Genomic DNA, 20,286 nt, shown 5'->3' on the forward strand with positions numbered 1-20,286 from the left:
ATTTAACTTCACACTGCAAAACAAGACCAGTACCGGGTCAGATCTCATTCCACTCACAATCCTTCCTGAGTGTACTTAGATCTGCCCACTCGGGAAATGTCAGTGCCAGAACAGGTCGGAAGTTCTGAGGGAGTTATCTTCTCAGTTTGGGTGTTTTGGCTTTATTACATGAAAAGATGTGTTTGCTGCTAATCTTGGTGACTGTTTTACTTCCTTTTAAACAGTACATCTTAATGCAGCTGAGCTTGGCTTTTATTGGACATGAAAAACAAATATTTAAACTTGATTATTTCCTTTCTGAACCTCCAGTTTCCTCGCCATCCCACCACAGACATGTTTTATCTCTTTTTGGGTGTCTTTTCCTCCGTTCCTCGCGTTCTTTGCTTGATTTTAATTAGCTCTTTTGTTTCCTCCCTCTCTCTTCTCTGCTCCTTTGATTTCCAAGCTCAAGGTTGTTTTGTTTGTCTGTTATTCTTCATTACAGTTTTTCTCTTTATCTGGTGGTATTTCTGCTTCCAGAGTCACTCCCAGATTGCAGTTTGGAGCATATATACGTAAAGAAATCCTTCAGCGCTCCGGAGGATTCTCTGCCCTTCAGCATCAATTTATTTTCTCTTTATCTCTGCCGTATTTGAGATGTTGCTTGTGTGCAGCTGAATAAATGATCAATCAGTGGAAAGTGACACTTTGACTCACTCCCATTTCACCCCTTGCAGCCGCCACTTAGTCCTTTCCCACCATTTTGAGCATTCACACAAAGGACTCAGGCTGTTTGTATTTGAGATGTTCTGTGGCAACACAGACTGAGGCTCTTTAGCTGGAGCATTACAAGTGATGTGAGCAAATTTTAAAAGAAAGAGAAATGAACATTTCATATGCTAACTAGCATGTAACTAACTGCATGTTGGTAGCAGCATCATGGTGTGGGGTTGTTTTCTTCATTAGGAACAGTGAAGCTGGTCAGAGTTACATTCTACATTACAAATGCAGCAATGCAGGGCTTGAAGGCTTCCTTTACTTACATTGATGAAAGCAACAAATCTCTGCCTGTAATTCACTCCGTCTAGTTGGACGTTTTGCTGATTGTTTGGTGGATTAAGCCCAGAGAGGAGGCAGACCTAGCTGAGCTTTCTGAAAGAAGTCTGTCAGTGTCCAGGGTTATCCTCCCCAAGAATCAGCTGATTTAAACTGAACTAATTCATCATCGACTAGTTTATAATCATTCTGCTGGAATGTCTGTGTCAAAAATGCATTTCAAAAGAAAAGTTAAATATTAGTAAATGGCCTCCTAGTTCGCAGTTAAACTGCATCAGCGCAGTTTATGTAATCTGTTCCCAGTTAAGCTTTTAACCTTGGTTGGACCCATCTGGAACCAGTTGGCCCAACTCAGCTGTTGTTCACAGAATATTTTTTATTTTTCTACCTTTTGGTTGTAAACCTGAGACATGGTTCTGTGTAAGCACCAAAGTAGATCAGCAAGTTCTGAAGTACTTGAAGCACTAGATGCTTAAATGCAATGAGTTTCTGCCATGTGAAGATTTACTAGTTCTTTATAGTTGCTGTTTTAACGATCATTTTTGGCTTCTTTGCTTTCTAGCCACATTTATAAACGAAGGTGTGTATTGCTGGAGATGCAAGATGTTCACTCAGGACACTGTGAACACCTGATCATGAGCACCAGGGGAAACTGACTTCTCCATGTGCTTTACCATGCAGCCCCAGAGTTTTGTACTGTTATTTTTGTCAGCTTAAAGAACTACACACTTCTGTGTGATTTCGCTACAAAACTACTGCCTTTGGTACACGCCAGCAGACAGCCTTGCCTGGACCCAGGATAAACCACAGCTGTCCCCTTGTTTGGGGTTGTGCAAATAGGAATCTGCTTTTCAGACAGAAAACTGTCTAAACAGCTGTTGCTAAATGCCAGATCTTCTGGACAGTTGGTACGAGGTGTCGGTGCTAATTTTCTGTTTGGTTTTCTCCATCATGGTTCGGTGCATTATGACCAAACGTCTCTTTTTTGGTCTCATCTGTCCAGAGGTCATCGTCCCAGAAGTCTTGTCCAGCATTCAAATGCAGCTTTGCTAACCTAAGTCCTGCTGCCATCTCTGCCAGACTGGTTCAGTGTTTTACTAACTGTCCTGTCATGAACTTTAACCTTTAAACTGTTAACTGAGGCCTGTAGATTCTGAGATGAAGCTCTTAGGTGCTTGGTCATTTCTCTAAACTTCACGCTCTGACCTTTTCCTGAATTCATTTGGAAATGACCTTCTAACCCTTTGCAGATTGATGGGCAGCAGCAGTTCGTTAGCCTCATAGCATAATTGTCGTCGGCAATGTTTACTCAATGTTCACAATCAGAGATCACATTAGAACGTTGTCATGTAGATGTCTTAACAGAAACGGAAAGACAATCCTGTTTTCAATAGATTGATGTCATGTAAAAAAGGGCCTGTGGTCATTGCTGATGTCTTTCCATCAGGTGCTCACACTGATGATGATCATTTAAAGCAGCACCAGGCATGAAAGTGAATCCGTAATGAGAGTGCTAAACGTGTACTCACTTAAACGGAGATTTACAGTTAAACCCATTGAAGTGAGGGTATAGCAGCTGGTACAAATTATCCTCAGAGCATCATATTTTGGGTTATATATGTTGAAACAGCATACTGTTGATGTTTTTATCAGACATTAAATAATTCATCTTAAATTGAGTCGCCACACAGCAGCTGGTCTCCTGTAGAGTCCACGCTCCCTCTTCACAGAGTACTACTGATGGGGACTGAGGAGGCAGATATCATCACAGGGAGCTCAGTAAAGCCACGAGGCATCATTCATCTGAGCCTGGCACAGAGCAGCGTGACGGCGCGGTGACGGAGCTGTTGGTGAAGGCCCTCACTATGCCCAGCGGGCAGGCGGTTCCCACACATGGGGCCACAGTGACACCTGGTGGTTGGACACTGTGCACCAGCTTTTATTTTTATCCTCATGTATCCAGGGAGAAGAAAAGGGATGCTGTCTCTCACATTCATGCACCGACACGCTCATATTCACAGTGGGAGACACGGAGCACAAAGACAGGTGTGAAAAGAGAATAAAACTCGGATTTCTGAGGAGGAGGAACTTTTTTTTAGCTAAAAATATAAAAATATTTAACATTCCTTTGCTTGGACTGCAGTGAGCAGGAGTTTGCTTTAAGAATAAAGACTCTACTCTACTTTAGAAGGAAAGTCTGTTTAAAATCTCAGTGTTTCGTTTTTATTCATAGCCCAGATAAAGCACAAGAAAAGAGTTCAGAGTTCAAATAATTAAAAATTACATTTGGAGGGAAGCCAAAGCAGAAAAAGATGGAGAGCTCCTTACGGATCAGGGTCAGTCTCAGGGGAGCAGTTCAACCAGAGGAGATGGAAACAAAGAGTGGGTCTTTCTAATGTTGGCGTTGCTCTGATCTGTTGAGGTGAAGAAAAAATTGACCATGGTTTACTGGTCTCTCTATGTTCTGAGTCTCACTTGTGGTCACGAGATGTGGATCTCTGATTTCACCAGCGGCTGAAATCAGCTTCCTCCTCAGAGTGGCAGAGATCTGGTGATGAGCTCAGAGCAGAACTGATGCTCCTCCACATGGAAAGGACTCAGCTGAGGTGGTTTATCGGGTCGGGAAGCCCCCTGGGCACCTCCCTTTGTCCCACTAGGAGGAGACCCAGAACATGGTTCAGGGACCCATCTGGCCTGGGAAGAACCTTGGTATCCCCCAGAATGAGCTGGAGAGGCATGTTTGGGGCTTATAATAATAAAACATTTCATTTTTTACACATTTTATTTTAGATTCTGACTAAGTCATCATGATTAAGGTTGTTCCCCCTGACGTAGAATCTTGTTAGGTGGAAAATGTTTTCTTGATGAGACCAAAATGTAACCATTTGGACGTCACTAGAAACGTCATTTTTGGAGGCCAGATGGCCCAGAATATCACCCTAAAACACCAAACCAACCATTTGGGTGGTGGGGACATCTTGGTATGGGACGTTTTCAGCATATGGTTCTAGTAGACTTCATATGACTGAAGGAACAATAAACAGGAATGTTTTTGATAATCATCTCAGGATGAAATGATGCTGAATGTGAGCCAATGAAAACTCACAGCTGGTTTCAGAGAAGCCAGTTAGAGCTGCTAGAATGGCCCAACGACTGACCTGACTTGAATTTATTTGAAAATCTATGGAAATAACTGATAATCAGGGAACATAAAATACCTCCAGAACCTTTAAAATCCAGTGGGTCAGAATCAAACCTGAGTTTGTGGGCCTGAGGAATGCAGTAGTCTAGTTTCTGCTTCCAGGAGATGTCATGAAGCTGTTTTTGCCTAGAAATACTTGTCTAATTTAAAAAAAAAAGCTCATTTTGTTTTTGTTTTCAATATTATTAAACCATTATGTCGATTAAACATCAGTTTAAAGTTTTTGTCTTAGCTTTTCTAATTAATAAAGCCTGTTAATATTACTTAACTGCCTTCATTTCAAAGGTTTTAGAAGATTCACCATTATGCGAAGAATGTTCCTCTTCATACATCTGATCTCCAGCTACGGCAGACTGCCAGAAAATGTATTTTGGACATGTCTAAAAATCCTCATGAGCCTCACAGCTCAGAGATGCATATGTACCAGATACTGTGCAGTACATATTACAGAAATACCACACAAATGTCTAGATTACTAGATTACTTGATGCAGATGCTCTCTTTGCACTGATGAAGACTGACTCAACTCAACATGCTGAATGCTTGGAGTGACTCCACTGGGAGGACAATCCAGCCTGAGTAGTTCAGGTCTGTGACAGTTCTAATTATGTATTTGTAATTAATCAATCTCCATTGATCACATCTTCTCAAAAATACATATTTTACATAATCATTTCATTTGTTCAAATAGCTGTTGGTAGACAAGTGAATCATTACCAGACATTTACAGTAGATGAACAGTCAGATGTATGTACTTACTTAGTGAGGCCCTGAACCTGTACCAGGACTGTTGTACCTAGTGCTAGCTCTGGTGTCTCTGTTTGCTGCAGCTGGTTTTGCATCGAGGTGACACAACAGGTTTGTAGGTAAGTTCATTGTTGCCAAACTGTATAATATGCGCATGTGTCGCACTATAATGCCGCAGCTCCAAAATGGCATTGCTTGGCATTGATTGGTTAGATGATATTTCTAAAATTTTTATTTCTGACAGTCAAAATATGGTGACATGTGCACAGAAGGTTCTCTCTCTCCGTTGTCTGTCTCTGTATCTACGCCTCCTTCTCGCCATAATGACCAAGACAATTTTGTGTGCTCGTTTGCACCTGCCTTTCAAATGTGCTGAATATGGATGCAGAAGCTGCACCTGTAATCCATTTCAGGTTGGATAAATCCCGTTGTGGTTGGCAACGGATTATATTTGCATATCATTATCTTGTGTTTTGCATTTCATGAAGGCAAACACGCTAAAACGTTTGCGCCTGCAGTCCCGCCCATTTCACACATGCAATTCCATTTGAACCTGGACTGTAGATCAGCTTTGCACACGCAACCCTGTTTGCACATGTTTTTGTACATGCAAACCTTTTGAAGATCAGCCCCAAAATGTGGTCGCCACCTGCTGGAAACATGTGCATAACCAGTATAGATCAAGTTTTCTTTCAATTTAAGATAAATGTGAAAAAGGCTGTTTGTGCTGATTAATTTAGAGCTTTTCTGATTGTTTGAGACCAATCCTGAAAAGATGAAGAGAATCCTTTGGTCATGTTTGCTTTAACTGCAGCTTCTGCATGCAGAAAGGAGGACGGCCCAATCCAAGCTCAGGGTCTCTTCTTTTCTCAAATCTATCATTTTTTTGCCGCTGGGAATGGCTTGCACCATTGTGTTGCCAGAAGCCTTATAAAAGCCACAACTAAAGTTAAACATAGTAATTTAATCTCCTCTTTCATGGTTGAATGTGAGAAGGAGACAACAAAGATGGCTGAAGATGGACAGACAGACGCACCGAGAGTTTCTCATTAGTCAGAGAGAAAAACATTCAGAGTAACAGAAGGGAGGATTACTGATGGACTATATTTAGTTTGTGAGAAAAAGAGAAGAAAAAACAAACAGCAGAGAAAAATGGAAAGAAACATCCAAACCTCCAGATGAGTCACTGAGCTCCAGAGACAGTTATTGACAAGATGAGATGGAGGGATATACAGAGGAGGAGAAAAATACTAACTCCAGAACCAGGAAGAGGTGGAGGAGGTGGAGGGACAAAGAGGAGGATTTGGAGAAGGATGAAGAGAAAATGGCAAATAGAAAAGCTGAAGCTTAGAGAAGAGAGAGAGAGTCAAACATAAGAAGATGATTGCTTTATCCATTCTTTTGTTAAAGACGAGTTTAACATGTTTTTCATGCTGATTGTTGTTAGCAGCCATTTCACAACCAAGGCTGTGTGTTCAGATCGACAGGTGACCTCTGACCCCAACAGTGCTGCACCTCATGACCTTGGCTTTAACTGGAATTAATGTTAAATTTTGAATTTACACAGATTTTATTTTCGCTCTAGGTGTTCTCCAGCTGAAACACACCTGATTTAACTGAAGGACTCATCATTAGGTTCCTGCAGAAGGTGCCGACAGACTGGGTAGATGATTGAGCTGTTAAGAGCCCGGCCTCAGAGGACGCGTAGGACCCAGCTCTTCACTGAAGAATAGGTCTTAAAACAACACCAGAGGAATATCTGCCTCACAAAGTCTGTCAGCAGCTGATTGGCTCTCATGAAGAAAGCTGTTATTAGGAGTCCTGGTTGTGACTTTCAGTTCAACACCCTGTGACTACTTTGGAGGCTTTTATTCTGAAGTAATAAAGGAATTAGCTTTGGGTTGGCTGATAAAGGCTGTTTGATGGACTGGTTTAAGACAAGCATTAAAGAAATATTTAGACCCTGAAACTGTTAGCTACTAAAGACACCTTATATGTCAGCTTCATAGCTTCTAATTGATGTTAAAATAAAGAAATATATCATATTTATTAAGACTTGATCACATCTAGATCCCTTAAAGCCAAAACACAGTTTCAGATTATGAAACTTTTTATGCTGTTTGGAACAAATAACAAATATTGGATGTTCCTAATGGTTTCTGAAGTATTGTAAACCCAGTTTTATGTATCGTCCTGTGAGTCAGACGTGTGTGTGCACGTTTACTCACATCTTTCACTGATAAATGATGTGCTTGTTCAATTTGGTAGATTTAACCTTTAATTTCCCTTTGGGATTAATAAAGTATGGTTGCAATAAATTGATCTGAATCGTTCATTCGTCCTCTTTCTGGTGTCCTCCAGCTGCGCAGGAAGATGACATCAGGAAATTCTTCCCTGCAGTTTTCTCTAAACCAGACAACACAAAGGGATCAGTTACTTGGTACCAGAACATCATCTCTGGGCTCTAACTCAAGGTCCAGGAAGTGACTTTAAAGCACCAAAGTAGCAGCAGTTCTTGTTTAGAGATCATTATTCCTCTAAAACCATCAAGGTGTTGGGTCAGGCCTGGTGCTGGAGCTCCTCTCTAACTGGTCTCCAGCGCCAGAGATTTAACACAGCAGCATTATTGCCTCACACAAGGTCAAGCCTCCCTGTGTTTTACACAGAGTTACTGCACTGGATCGGCCCAGTTTTAGCTACTTCCCTGTCTGTCACATTTTGTGGTTGCGATTGACCAAAGGGGCAACAGGCGCGTGGTGGTAAATGAATACATGAAGGAAACACGGCAACCAGGGACAGAGCAACCAAGAACAAAGCAATGAAGGGACAGAAAACAGAAATACAACTGAGGTTAAAGGAACTACATGAACAACAGGTGAGTGCAATTAACAAAACAAACAAGTGCAGATCATGAGATTACAACAAAACCAAACCCAAAGTTCAGGCGGATGACACAGAGGTCGTCCTGCAGAGGCACAGAGTTCTGGAGGCTGGAACATCGGACACTGAGCAGAGGAGATGAACTCAGCAGTCCCTGCAGCTAGGGACCCACAGAGGAGCTCAGAAACAGGAACCTGAGGCGGATCCACCTGGACACCCTTGTTGGAAACCTTGGGAACTGAAGCATAAAGCGGTACTTCTCATTTCGGCATCCCTGGTGGCAAGATGATGGCCTGTTTTGAGGTGACTGAAAGGTGCTGTAACGTCGCGGGCCACTTCCCATACCTGAAATAGGCAGCTATGAAGTCCTCCACCTTGTCCTTTGACCAGAGCATGTTTTCCTCCGCCTGGCATCGGAAGTACTCAAAGAGTGATGACCTCCGCACGAGTTGCCCGGTCCTTCTTTTGGTTTGGTTCTTTAGTCAGATTTCGTAGTTTTGAAGGACCGAGCCAAACCAAATGCATGGAAAGTATAATGAACTTACCACCAGCCGCCTGCCGATGTCCTGTTGCCACTTTGGTCCTTCACAACAATAAACTGTGACACTGTCATCGTCTCTGCAAGCAAACGTCTTCAATTTAGACACTGTAATTTGTAAACAGTTTCTCTTTATGAACATTCTTCATCATTTCTAAACAGGAGCCACACATCCAACCCAGCAGGGTTTCTAAACCCTGAGCTAAATCAGGAAGTAAACTGTAAGTTCAGCTCAGTAGCCAGCCTGCAGCACATGATGGGTTCAAACTGGTTTCACTCAGGATGTTCAAATTATGATGGGAGCAGCTTGTTGTTCTGGTCCAGCAAATAAGTGACACCAATCTGACACCATGTCTTCAGCACTAGACCCACTGCTTCAGCAGAACAGAACTGCTGTGAAGTAAGCACTGGTTTGACATTAGAACTGGAATCCGTTTGGGAGAAGAGGTCCCATTCACTGCAGATCTAACTGTGACCTGAGGTTGTTGAAGGTTCTTTATGATGGTCACACTTTTTGTTTCAATATGTTTTTCAGATCAGTGTGTGTGTGGCACAGTTGGTAGCACTGTTGCCTTGTGGCAAGAAGATCCTGGGTTCGATTCCCGGCCTGGGGACTTTCTGCATGGAGTTTGCATGTTCTCACTGTGCATGTGTGGGTTCTCACCAGGTACTCCAGCTTCCTCCCACAGTCCAAAGACATGCCTGTTAGGTTAATTGGTCACTCTAAATTGCCCTTAGGTGTATGAATGAGTGTGTGCTTGGTTGTTTGTGTGTTGCCCTGCAATGGACTGGTGACCTGTCCAGGGTGACCCTGCCTCTCGCCCATAGACTGCTGGAGATAGGCACCAGCTCCCCTGTGACCCACTATGGAAGAAGTGGTAGAAAATGACTGACTGATGTTTTCCAGATTTTAAATAAAGCCTCTGGAATTTCTGGTTAGTCTTCCTCAAGACCAGGTCCAGAGGTTTCATACTAGTCCTACATGTTCTTCATATTGGATGTTTGGGTCACAGGTTACAGCATTTAGTGCTGAACACTGATGATGATTTAATATCCATAGAAAGATCCAAGCAATCGAAAACCTGAGAGACGTCTACATGGACCATTTTTACTTCCATGTTCAAACGTTCATCTCCTGGACTGATGGAGAGAAACTGATCCTAACTTATATTTCTTCTTTGTTGGTTTTGTGTGTCTTTCAGATTTAATTCACACTCAGCGTGTCATCGCTGGAGAGAGAGGAGGAGGAAGAGGTGAGAGATCAGGCACACACCTGGGCACACACACACACACCTGGATACACACACACACCTGGATACACACATTCAGAGACAAGTGAGGGCCTAAGGACCAACAGAGTGAAGCTGAACATCTTGAGGTGGAAAATGAGTGGAAGACGAACTTTACCAGGGAGGATGGCTGAACGGAGGAACCGGAGAGGAGAAGCAGCTGCTCTTAGTGGACCTGGAGAAATGGTTCAGCCTCAGTAAACAGCATTACTCCTCTTTATGGGTCATTGTATAACAGGTTGTTCCAGCACAGCATGCAGATTGCTCTCACCCCCACCCCCTTCCTCATCACTTCCTCTTGTTTACACATTTTGACTCCATCCTTTTTCTCATCCTTCTCTTCATCTCCCCTCTTCAAACTTCTCTCCTCTGTCTTTAATCCTTTCTTTTTCTCTTCTCTCAGGTCTTCCTGTTCTCTACCTGCTGTGGTTTCATCTCCTCTGGTCTCGTTGTACGTTCCCCTCCGTTCTCTGTTTTTCCTCATCATCATTTCTCCTTTTCTTTGTCCTTTTACCATTCTACAATTTCTTCTTTCTCTCCTCCCCTCCACCTTTTTATTTGTTTTCCACTCATCTTTCATCTATTTCTTCCTTTTCGTTTTCACTTTGTCCTCTCCCATCATCCAACATTATCCTCCGAGGACCAGCAACCTTCAGCTTCAGGTCTAAAAGAATAAACAGGCCCCATGTTTCTAATACAAAAATACTCAAATGTCTTCCAGTGGTGCTTTTTGATGTGATTAAACATAATTTTCTCTAAACAATGAAAATCTCAGACCATAAATTTCTGAGATTTTTTGGGAATTTGTTTTATTTACCAGAATAAATACAAATAAATTCTGATAAACCAGAAGAGTCAAACTGAGAAGAGTGAATAATGACAGATGTTGTTTCTGGAGATCATTTTCTGTCTGTAAACGTTTACAGCCGCACCAACATACAGCGATAGATTCAAACAAAAACAGGCATATTAAGCATAATCAACACATCCTAAATTAGGTTTTCAGCTCAGTACTCAGGGCAGGTCAAATAAACTGCAAGGCCTTAAATAAAGCTAATGGGGTGCAATTTATTATTAATTATTATTATTAATTAAAATCAATAAAAAATAAACACTACTGCATGTTTAGATATTATCATTTAGAAAAATAAAGTGACAAGTAAAAGTAGATTATGACAGGATTATTTGGACCCATGGATGGATGGATGGATTTTGTGGCCTTATTATTTGGTGTGCGACGCTCTTGGTCTTCCATATCCTGCATGCTGGTTGGTCCAGACTGTTTGATATTTAGGTTCCTGCTGGTGTTACATGATTAGATTTGAGCACCAAACCGTCCTGGTGGTAAAATCATCTATGAGGTCTTTAAAGTCCAGTTTCTTGGCAAGTCGAACCTCTTTGGAAAGCTGTGCCAAACTTCAGAGCCTCTCCTCAGAGCTTGTAGAGTCCATGAAGTTAATTATTATTTATATGTTACTGAAGGATGATCTGACTGAGACGGGACAATAAGAATCCTGAATCAGTCCGTCCTCTGTGGAACAGGCAGCCCTCCTGCATCACTCTCATTTAAATAACTGATTCGCTCTCCTACTGGTCCTCTGTCTCTCTTTGGTTAATTCGACCTTCTTTAGATCTTATTTCTGTTTCAACAAAAGATTTCATGGGCCTTATGTGGTAATTATAAAGTTATCTGTCTTACTACAGTCTGCAGTGATGCAGTGAGTCAGAGTATGTTCTGGCTCAGTTAATAGGTCCACATCAAGCAGAACACTCATTAGGTCTGATGTATTTTTTTTTTTTTTTCAGCCTTAAAAGATTATGTTTTAGTTTTGTAAAATAGTTTTTGCAGATTATTTCCCTTCATGATTCATATTTCTAACAGTTAATGTGATTTAGTGATGTATATGGACTCTAATAAATTATTTTAAATATACATTTATAAATAAATATAAATACATTTATTAGATAAAATAATAACATCATGCAGTGTGAAGTCAGCAGACCCATCTGATGCATGAATCCTCCAGTTTCTATGTCCAACTCGGCCTGTTCTCACAGAATTTTAACCCAGCTCGTTTAAGTGTTGTAGCCCAGATACACCACAGAGCGGCGCTGTTTCATTTTATAAAGGGGAAAATTGAGAGACTGGACAATGGGAATTAAAAACGTCCTGAAAAAGGGTGGAGGCCTGTCAGTGGATTATGCTTTACTGTGGGATCTAAAACCTACATCAATGATATGAAAGGTCTGATTGGGTCGTTTAAATTTCACCTGAATTTGACCTGCTCTAGTGGATTTTGTTACTCTTGGAGTAAATTCATTTTAAATGAATCAGTCTGCAGTGCGCCCTCTGCTGGCACTTAGAGAGAACATCTGCAAACCTTCATCCTTCCACACCATAGCAGCATGACTGCTTTGTTTGAAGAACATAAAAAGGGTTGCTATGTTTTTTGCTTTTTTATGAACCGTGTTTCTAGAAAAACAAGCAGCTGGTTTCCAAGGCAACGTTTTGGCATGAAACAAATTTTAAGGCTGAAATCTCTAGCAGAACACCCACTGAGTCATCAGCACTGCGCTGACTCCTTTTGCCTTTTTGTTATTTGTATTCAGTAGCACAGCAGGATGTGCTGAGGGTTGTTCTTCTCCGTGTTGTCCATGACCCAGGATGTTCTGAGAGGATGTCATCACAAATAAAGGGGTCTCCAAATGAGGCCAACTGCCCCAACATGCAACAAGAGTCCAATAAGATTTGATTTCAATCCTTTTGAATATATATATATATATATATATATACTTACATATACAGGGGTTGAACAATGGAACTGAAACACCTGGTTTTAGACGACAATAATTTATTAGTATGGTGTAGGGCCTCCTTTTGCGGCCAATACAGCGTCCATTCATCTTGGGAATGACATATACAAGTCCTTCACAGTGGTCAGTGGGATTTTAAGCCATTTTTCTTGCAGGATAGTGGCCAGGTCACTACGTGACACTGGTGGAGGAAAACGTTTCCTGACTCGCTCCTCAGAAACACCTCAAAGTGGCTCAATAATATTTAGATCTGGTGACTGTGCAGGCCATGGGAGATGTTCAACTTCACTTTCATGTTCATCAAACCAATCTTTCACCAGTCTTGCTGTGTGTATCGGTGCATTGTTATCCTGATACACGGCACCGCCTTCAGGATACTTTGAACCATTGGATGCACATGGTCCTCAAGAATGGTTCGGTCGTCCTTGGCAGTGACGCGCCCATCTAGCACAAGTATTGGGCCAAGGGAATGCCATGATATGGCAGCCCAAACCATCACTGATCCACCCCCATGCTTCACTCTGGGCATGCAACAGTCTGGGTGGTACGCTTCTTTGGGGCTTCTCCACACCGTAACTCTCCCGGATGTGGGGAAAACAGTAAAGGTGGACTCATCAGAGAACACATCAGGCAGATCTCCAGGTACTGTCAACGTAGATATATATATACAGGTCCTTCTCAAAATATTAGCATATTGTGATAAAGTTCATTATTTTCTATAATGTAATGATGAAAATTTAACATTCATATATTTTAGATTTATTGCACACTAACTGAAATATTTCAGGTCTTTTATTGTCTTAATACGGATGATTGTGGCATACAGCTCATGAAAACCGAAAATTCCTATCTCACAAAATTAGCATATCATTAAAAGGGTCTCTAAACGAGCTATGAACCTAATCATCTGAATCAACGAGTTAACTCTAAACACCTGCAAAAGATTCCTGAGGCCTTTAAAACTCCCAGCCTGGTTCATTACTCAAAACCCCAATCATGGGTAAGACTGCCGACCTGACTGCTGTCCAGAAGGCCACTATTGACACCCTCAAGCAAGAGGGTAAGACACAGAAAGACATTTCTGAACGAATAGGCTGTTCCCAGAGTGCTGTATCAAGGCACCTCAGTGGGAAGTCTGTGGGAAGGAAAAAGTGTGGCAGAAAACGCTGCACAACGAGAAGAGGTGACCGGACCCTGAGGAAGATTGTGGAGAAGGGCCGATTCCAGACCTTGGGGGACCTGCAGAAGCAGTGGACTGAGTCTGGAGTAGAAACATCCAGAGCCACCGTGCACAGGCGTGTGCAGGAAATGGGCTACAGGTGCCGCATTCCCCAGGTCAAGCCACTTTTGAACCAGAAACAGCGGCAGAAGCGCCTGACCTGGGCTACAGAGAAGCAGCACTGGACTGTTGCTCAGTGGTCCAAAGTACTTTTTTCGGATGAAAGCAAATTCTGCATGTCATTCGGAAATCAAGGTGCCAGAGTCTGGAGGAAGACTGGGGAGAAGGAAATGCCAAAATGCCAGAAGTCCAGTGTCAAGTACCCACAGTCAGTGATGGTCTGGGGTGCCGTGTCAGCTGCTGGTGTTGGTCCACTGTGTTTTATCAAGGGCAGGGTCAATGCAGCTAGCTATCAGGAGATTTTGGAGCACTTCATGCTTCCATCTGCTGAAAAGCTTTATGGAGATGAAGATTTCATTTTTCAGCACGACCTGGCACCTGCTCACAGTGCCAAAACCACTGGTAAATGGTTTACTGACCATGGTATCACTGTGCTCAATTGGCCTGCCAACTCTCCTGACCTGAACCACATAGAGAATCTGTGGGATATTGTGAAGAGAACGTTGAGAGACTCAAGACCCAACACTCTGGATGAGCTAAAGGCCGCTATCGAAGCATCCTGGGCCTCCATAAGACCTCAGCAGTGCCACAGGCTGATTGCCTCCATGCCACGCCGCATTGAAGCAGTCATTTCTGCCAAAGGATTCCCGACCAAGTATTGAGTGCATAACTGTACATGATTATTTGAAGGTTGACGTTTTTTGTATTAAAAACACTTTTCTTTTATTGGTCGGATGAAATATGCTAATTTTGTGAGATAGGAATTTTGGGTTTTCATGAGCTGTATGCCAAAATCATCCGTATTAAGACAATAAAAGACCTGAAATATTTCAGTTAGTGTGCAATGAATCTAAAATATATGAATGTTAAATTTTCATCATGACATTATGGAAAATAATGAACTTTATCACAATATGCTAATATTTTGAGAAGGACCTGTATAGGGAAAGAGGTTGGACCAGCTGCTGACCTACCAGGACATGAATGTCCACCTACACAGACAGGCTGAGCAAGGAGAGCATTAATCAGAGAAGAATCCAAGAGGTACATGGTAACTCTAGAGGAACTGCAGAGATCCACAGCTCAGGAGGGAGAATCTATTTACAGGAGATCTACTAGTCGTGGACTAAATAAAAGCAGAAGAAGTTCTGTTTGCAGTTCAACACAAACCATGTAGGAGGCTGAGCAAGCGTGGAAGAAGGTGATCTGATGAGACCAAAATTAAGCATTTGGCCTTTAGGCAAAATAATATGTATGAAGGAAGACTTACACTGAACACCACCCGAAACACACTATTCCCACAGTTAGACATGGTAGTGGCAGCATCATGCTGTGGGGAATTCCGGTCAGAGTTGATGAGAAGATGAATGGAGCAATCCAGGACAATCCTGGAAGAAAAACCCATTAAAGACTAGATCATCTTACAGCAGGACCATCACCCTAAATATACAGCCTGAGATACAACAGGATGGTTTAGATCATTGTAGATTCAGGTGTTAGAATGGCCTAGTCAAAGTCCAGACCCAAAGTCTGTAGATGTTAAAAGCTGGTGGAGACAAACCCCAGACGACCTGCAGCTTGTAATGTGACAACATGGGGAGGCATTTAAGGGTATGAATACTTATGCAAAGCTCGGGAGGTTTCATGGAGAACGCAGGAAATGAGCAAACTCACATCAGTCCTTTAACTGAAGCAACTTCTTTCTTTTATTTCATTTTCATTTATTGATTTAGAAAAAACTTTAAAACATCTAAATAAGGAGACCAAAGAGGTCCAGATGATACTGATCAGTTAATCAGCTACACCCCTTTCTTCTTCTCTTGTCTCCTTCAGGTGCTCTGCTGATTCCATCATCACCTCCAGGTGAAATGTGAAGACACTGTAGGCAGATGAAGGGAACTGATCCAACCTGCTGATGTGCAGAAATCAGCGACGCTGCTGAGACAGATGTGTAGGACACATGTCAGCATCTTATCCTGGTAATGTTCTGTCCTTTGGATCAGAGAAGATTCTGATGGAAGTACTGACCAGGCAGTGCTCTGAAGGACGTCTGCTGGATTCAGTCTCTGGATGTGACCAATGGATTCTCTGCAGGTTCTGCTCCTGGAAGGTTTTAGTGGATGTCAGTAAAACCTTTTTCTTCCAGGATGTTCTCATCAGATGCTGGTGGCACTGCTCTTCTCTTCTCCTCACTATACAGTCATATGCCAAAGGATTACAATAATGCATTATGATATTATTAAGAAAAATCTCTGACTTATTAAAGCACACCTCTTACTGTATTTACAATGTACGTGTCAGGCCTTGGACTGAGAAACAAGCACACCGTCAATGTCTCGTCGCCAAATCATCGAGAATAATACGCAGTTGGAAGTAAAGAGGAACTTCTCTGGCACTTTAAACATGTTTTCATCTCATTTCTCTGTCCTCTCTTTAAGTCCTCTGTTTTAGGAACAAACTAATCAAATATCCTACAGTATTACTGATAAAACTCTTCTGGATGTGGAAGATAATGTTGAAATATTTGGTATGTTTGCATCTATGGTGGATTGGTTCTCTCAGTGTTTGAGTAAACAAAATGGAGAACTTTGTGTCCCGAAGATGGAGCCCTGAGGAGCACCAGCGACACACTCAAAGCACACGTGAAACTGTACATGCCTGAAATGCTGGTGAACCTGACCAATGATGTTTCAGTTGGGGGTGGGGGACGGGTTGGGTGTATGAGTGGTTTTAAAAGATGGCTGCAAATCTCATGTTGTCCCCTCCTCTTCCTAACGCCCTGCCCTCCTCCTCCTCCCCCGTTGCTGTTTGACAGTGTCTGTGTTTGTATGTGGCATACACCTAACGGTCTTCAATGGTTTGATACCCATAATTTACTTTGAATATAAGGAAACAAACGACCACAACATGGAGAGAAAACACAGCAACATGTGAAATGGGAATTTTATGCTTTCATAGACACAAATATGTGGATTTCTAATAAAATAAAAAGGTATTTTTCTTGGAAAAGTTCATTTCCAATCATTTTTTTGTGATGGTTTGCATGAAATATATATATATATTTTTTTTAAAGAATCAACACATTTTTTTTTACTGAATAAATCAGCTGATTGTGATCTGTTTCAGCTTAAAACACGCGGTCGAGCTGCCTGCCTGATGTCTGGTAAGTACTCAGTCAAAAGCATTTTATTCAGGCGTTATGGACCATCGCCTCCTCACACCTTCAGGCTGTGATTCAGATACCTTCAGGACATCTCTGTGTGTTTATCTGAAAGAACCGAGGGAGCAAGGGTGTAGAGGTCAACATGCGACCAGCTGGACAGGGTGGTGCAGTGCATCATTTCATGTTTTACACACAGGTGCTGCTGAAGTACATCGCGACAGAACCAATCTCTGGACTTCGGCCATAGGTATTTTCTTCAGAATCAGTCAGTCATCTTCTATACCGCTTCTTCCATAGTGGGTCGGAGGTGGGGTTCACCCTGGACAGGTCACCAGTCCATCGCAGAGCAACACACAAACAACCATGCACACACTCATTCACACACACACCTAAGAGCAATTAAGAGAGACCAATTAACCTAACGTCCATGTCTTAGGACTGTGGGTGGAAGCCGGAGTACCCAGTGAGAACCTGAGTATGCACGGGGAGAACATGCAAAGTCCATGCAAAAAGAACCTCAGCCAGGAATTGAACCCAGGACCTTCTTGCTGCAAAGCAACAGTGCTACCCACTGCATCACTGTGCAGCCCTTCTTCAGAATCACTCATGATCACACACACCAGCTGTTTGTTTCTCCAATCAGAACAGGAGACACCTGAAACCTGTTTTATGCACAGCGCTCTACTGTCGGTTCTGGGTTCCACTCCAGACCTCCTTTGGTCCACTTTTAAAGCTCAGCTGTGTGTGGGACACGAGGAGCTTTACTGTGATTTATGAACAGCTTATGTGTCAGACTGTTTCAGGAGCATCTTAGCACAATCTGCACCTTGGAGCCTCTCTGATGAGGTAGACCCTGACCTCCATTGCTCTTGTGCTAAGAACCTGTTCCTGTGCCTCCACGGTTAATGTCTTTATGCTGTCCACACTGTGCTCTAACCACTGGTTATGCAGAGGCGTGTTTCTCCAAGATGGTTCCTTCCTCCTTCACTCCAGGTTTCTGCTGACTAATAGATTGATTATTGGGAACCACTTTCCTGACGTTCTCCTGGATCTTTGTGGTTTCATCCTTAATGGTGGCTCTGATGCTCTGTTGTCAGCCTTGCTTGCAGTGTCAGGGTGATGGATTTAGAGTTAAATACTCTGTGAAGGAGTTTCCCTGTTTAGATATCGGTCGCTTCTATCTCTCCGTTGGTTACGCAACTACAGCAGCCTGGTATCTACTAATTATCTGAGTATTTCATACCTTAGACTTTATTCTTACCACTCTGCTAGCATTTAGAACCTGCCTTCTTCTTTGTGGATACCTGGTCATAGCTGACTTCCTGGAGGCTTGTTTTAAACTCCTACAATGTTCCCTTCTGGTTCTTCAGCCCCTTTCAGCTGCGACCAGCTTTTTTCTCTTGGACATCTTTCGGCCACTTAAACAGTCAGAGTGACATCCTGGTGTCCTTGCTGTATATCCAGGTTAGGTGGATCAGGAAGTTAATTTCTTGCTCTTTCTTGGCACACAACTTGATGTCTTCATGTAGAGGAGGTGGCTGATGATGTGTCCACTCTGAAACCAGAGTCTGTAGCCACCCTTGCTGATGATGTGGCTGAGGGGTTCAGACCAATGCAGAATAATCACCTCGGCATATCTTACACTGGATTTTGTCTTTGAGTTGGCCAACAGAGTTGTCTTGTTTTCCTTTAAGTCTTAATATTTCTGATCATCTAGACGGTAAATGTTTTCGGGGCAGATTGGGCTTTGTCTGGTTGGTCGGGCGACAGAACAAGCTCTTCACCCAAGGCGCCATATTGGAAGAACTACCACAAACATCAATGATGAATATTAAACTATTTACATGAAACCGGCGTGGATGAGAACAGGCTCATTTTCTCCAGTTTTAAAGCACCATCAGTGTTTCTATTTTCTGTCTGTGAAATCAGCTCTAACAGAGATCCTGACCCTGTACCAAGTCTCATATTTCATTTGAACTAACTCTAAATAATGCTTGCCTTTAGTAATTTGGGTCCAGCTGGCTCACAGATCTATAAATCATCACGCAGACAGAACCTTCAATCGGGGCCACAATCACGCATTAAAATCAGAAACTGAGGAACATTTTTCTATGACCTGATGATCAATGTGAACCATAAGAACCTCCCTACAGCTTTAACCACCTAAACACATTTCTGTCTCGGTGTAAACAGCATCAGAGTCTCTCAGATATCCATGTGGATGTTTAAAACCATCTGAAACATGTCTCTGTTCCTTCATGTAGATGTGAAATGAAGATCCTGCTCTACTGGTTCCTGGAGGCTGCAGTCCCCTCTACTGAGTGGCCTTCAGCTCTGGAACCATGAACATGATGGTTTTTCTCTGGGCCTGACCTGTGGCTTCTCCTGGCCTGGAAACAGATGACAGTTTAGTTTGATGCAAGAACCTTACTAACTGAAGACATCATGCATGATACAAGCTGATCCCATCACATCCAAGAGGAAGACAACCAGTCTGATGATCAAAGCAGTCAGAGAAGCTGAAGTTGAATGAAACCGATTCAGGATCAGGTTTCATCAGATGAATCAAACTAGAAGTTTACAATAATCATAAATCTGCTGTTTTGTCTTTATACTGTCAGTAAATCTGATAATTAATATAAATATAATCAATTTCCTTGCTGACCATAAAAGAAACAGACACAGCTGCTGCTCCACCTAAAGCAGACGTTCTCCTCATGTCTCTATGAGTTTACCTGAGACAGTGAGACTGAGCACCTGGCTGATAGAGAAGTTATGGGAGAAAACGTAAACGTGGTAAACACATCTGTAGGTTCCTCGGTGGGCGTGGCCAGCATCAGAGAACAGGAAGAGGGCGGAGTAGTTAACAGCTGGGAGGGTGTGGTTCTGAGCTGAGTTGGAGGTGCTGAAGATGAGCTGGAAGGAACCACCTTCATACTGAGGTCTGATGGAGCAGATGATGCTGAAATCTGAGCCTATGGGGAGCTCAGACCCCTGTCTTCTGGCTGTGGAGACCCCGTCAGTGGACAAAGAGAGGAAGATGTGTGGCTCAACCACAAAAGGCGTTGAAGGCTTCAGGTGAGGTTAAATCTGCTCGCCAAGAAGAAAAATGTATCCTGTGCTCCAGAGATATTTCAGTGTGAACAATGCCAAACGAGATACCCATGACTGCATCTACTGATGGGTGTGCACCCCCGGCAAGCAGGAAACACCCATTCTCTCGGACTCAAAGAAGAGAGGAAAGAAAGCTAAAGCAACTAAGACATTAACAGCAAATGC

General features: G+C 42.6%; 2 protein-coding genes across 8 annotated transcripts in view; one reads left to right on the forward strand and one right to left on the reverse strand.

The window, feature by feature from the left end:
- Positions 1-16,868, forward strand: part of si:cabz01090165.1 (uncharacterized protein LOC100333421 homolog) — a 387,003-nt gene extending 370,135 nt beyond the window's left edge. For 6 of the 7 annotated variants that reach the window (XM_047391962.1, XM_047391960.1, XM_047391963.1 and 3 more), the window contains 2 exons: positions 9,605-9,655; positions 15,678-16,868. The gene's annotated coding sequence lies outside the window, so the exon portion shown is untranslated. Of the gene's footprint in view, positions 1-6,569; positions 7,303-9,604; positions 9,656-15,677 lie in introns of those variants that run through there. The other variant, XM_047391967.1, reaches the window with a different exon arrangement.
- A 2,854-nt stretch (positions 16,869-19,722) lies between these two features.
- Positions 19,723-20,286, reverse strand: part of LOC124884726 (scavenger receptor cysteine-rich type 1 protein M130-like) — a 35,237-nt gene continuing 34,673 nt past the window's right edge. Inside the window, exon 6 of the mRNA XM_047392773.1 lies at positions 19,723-20,063. Coding sequence (XP_047248729.1) covers positions 19,723-20,063 — 341 coding nt within the window. The remainder of the gene's footprint in view (positions 20,064-20,286) is intronic.

The sequence above is a fragment of the Girardinichthys multiradiatus genome, chromosome 18 (assembly GCF_021462225.1).
Source record: "Girardinichthys multiradiatus isolate DD_20200921_A chromosome 18, DD_fGirMul_XY1, whole genome shotgun sequence".
NCBI lineage: Eukaryota > Metazoa > Chordata > Actinopteri > Cyprinodontiformes > Goodeidae > Girardinichthys > Girardinichthys multiradiatus.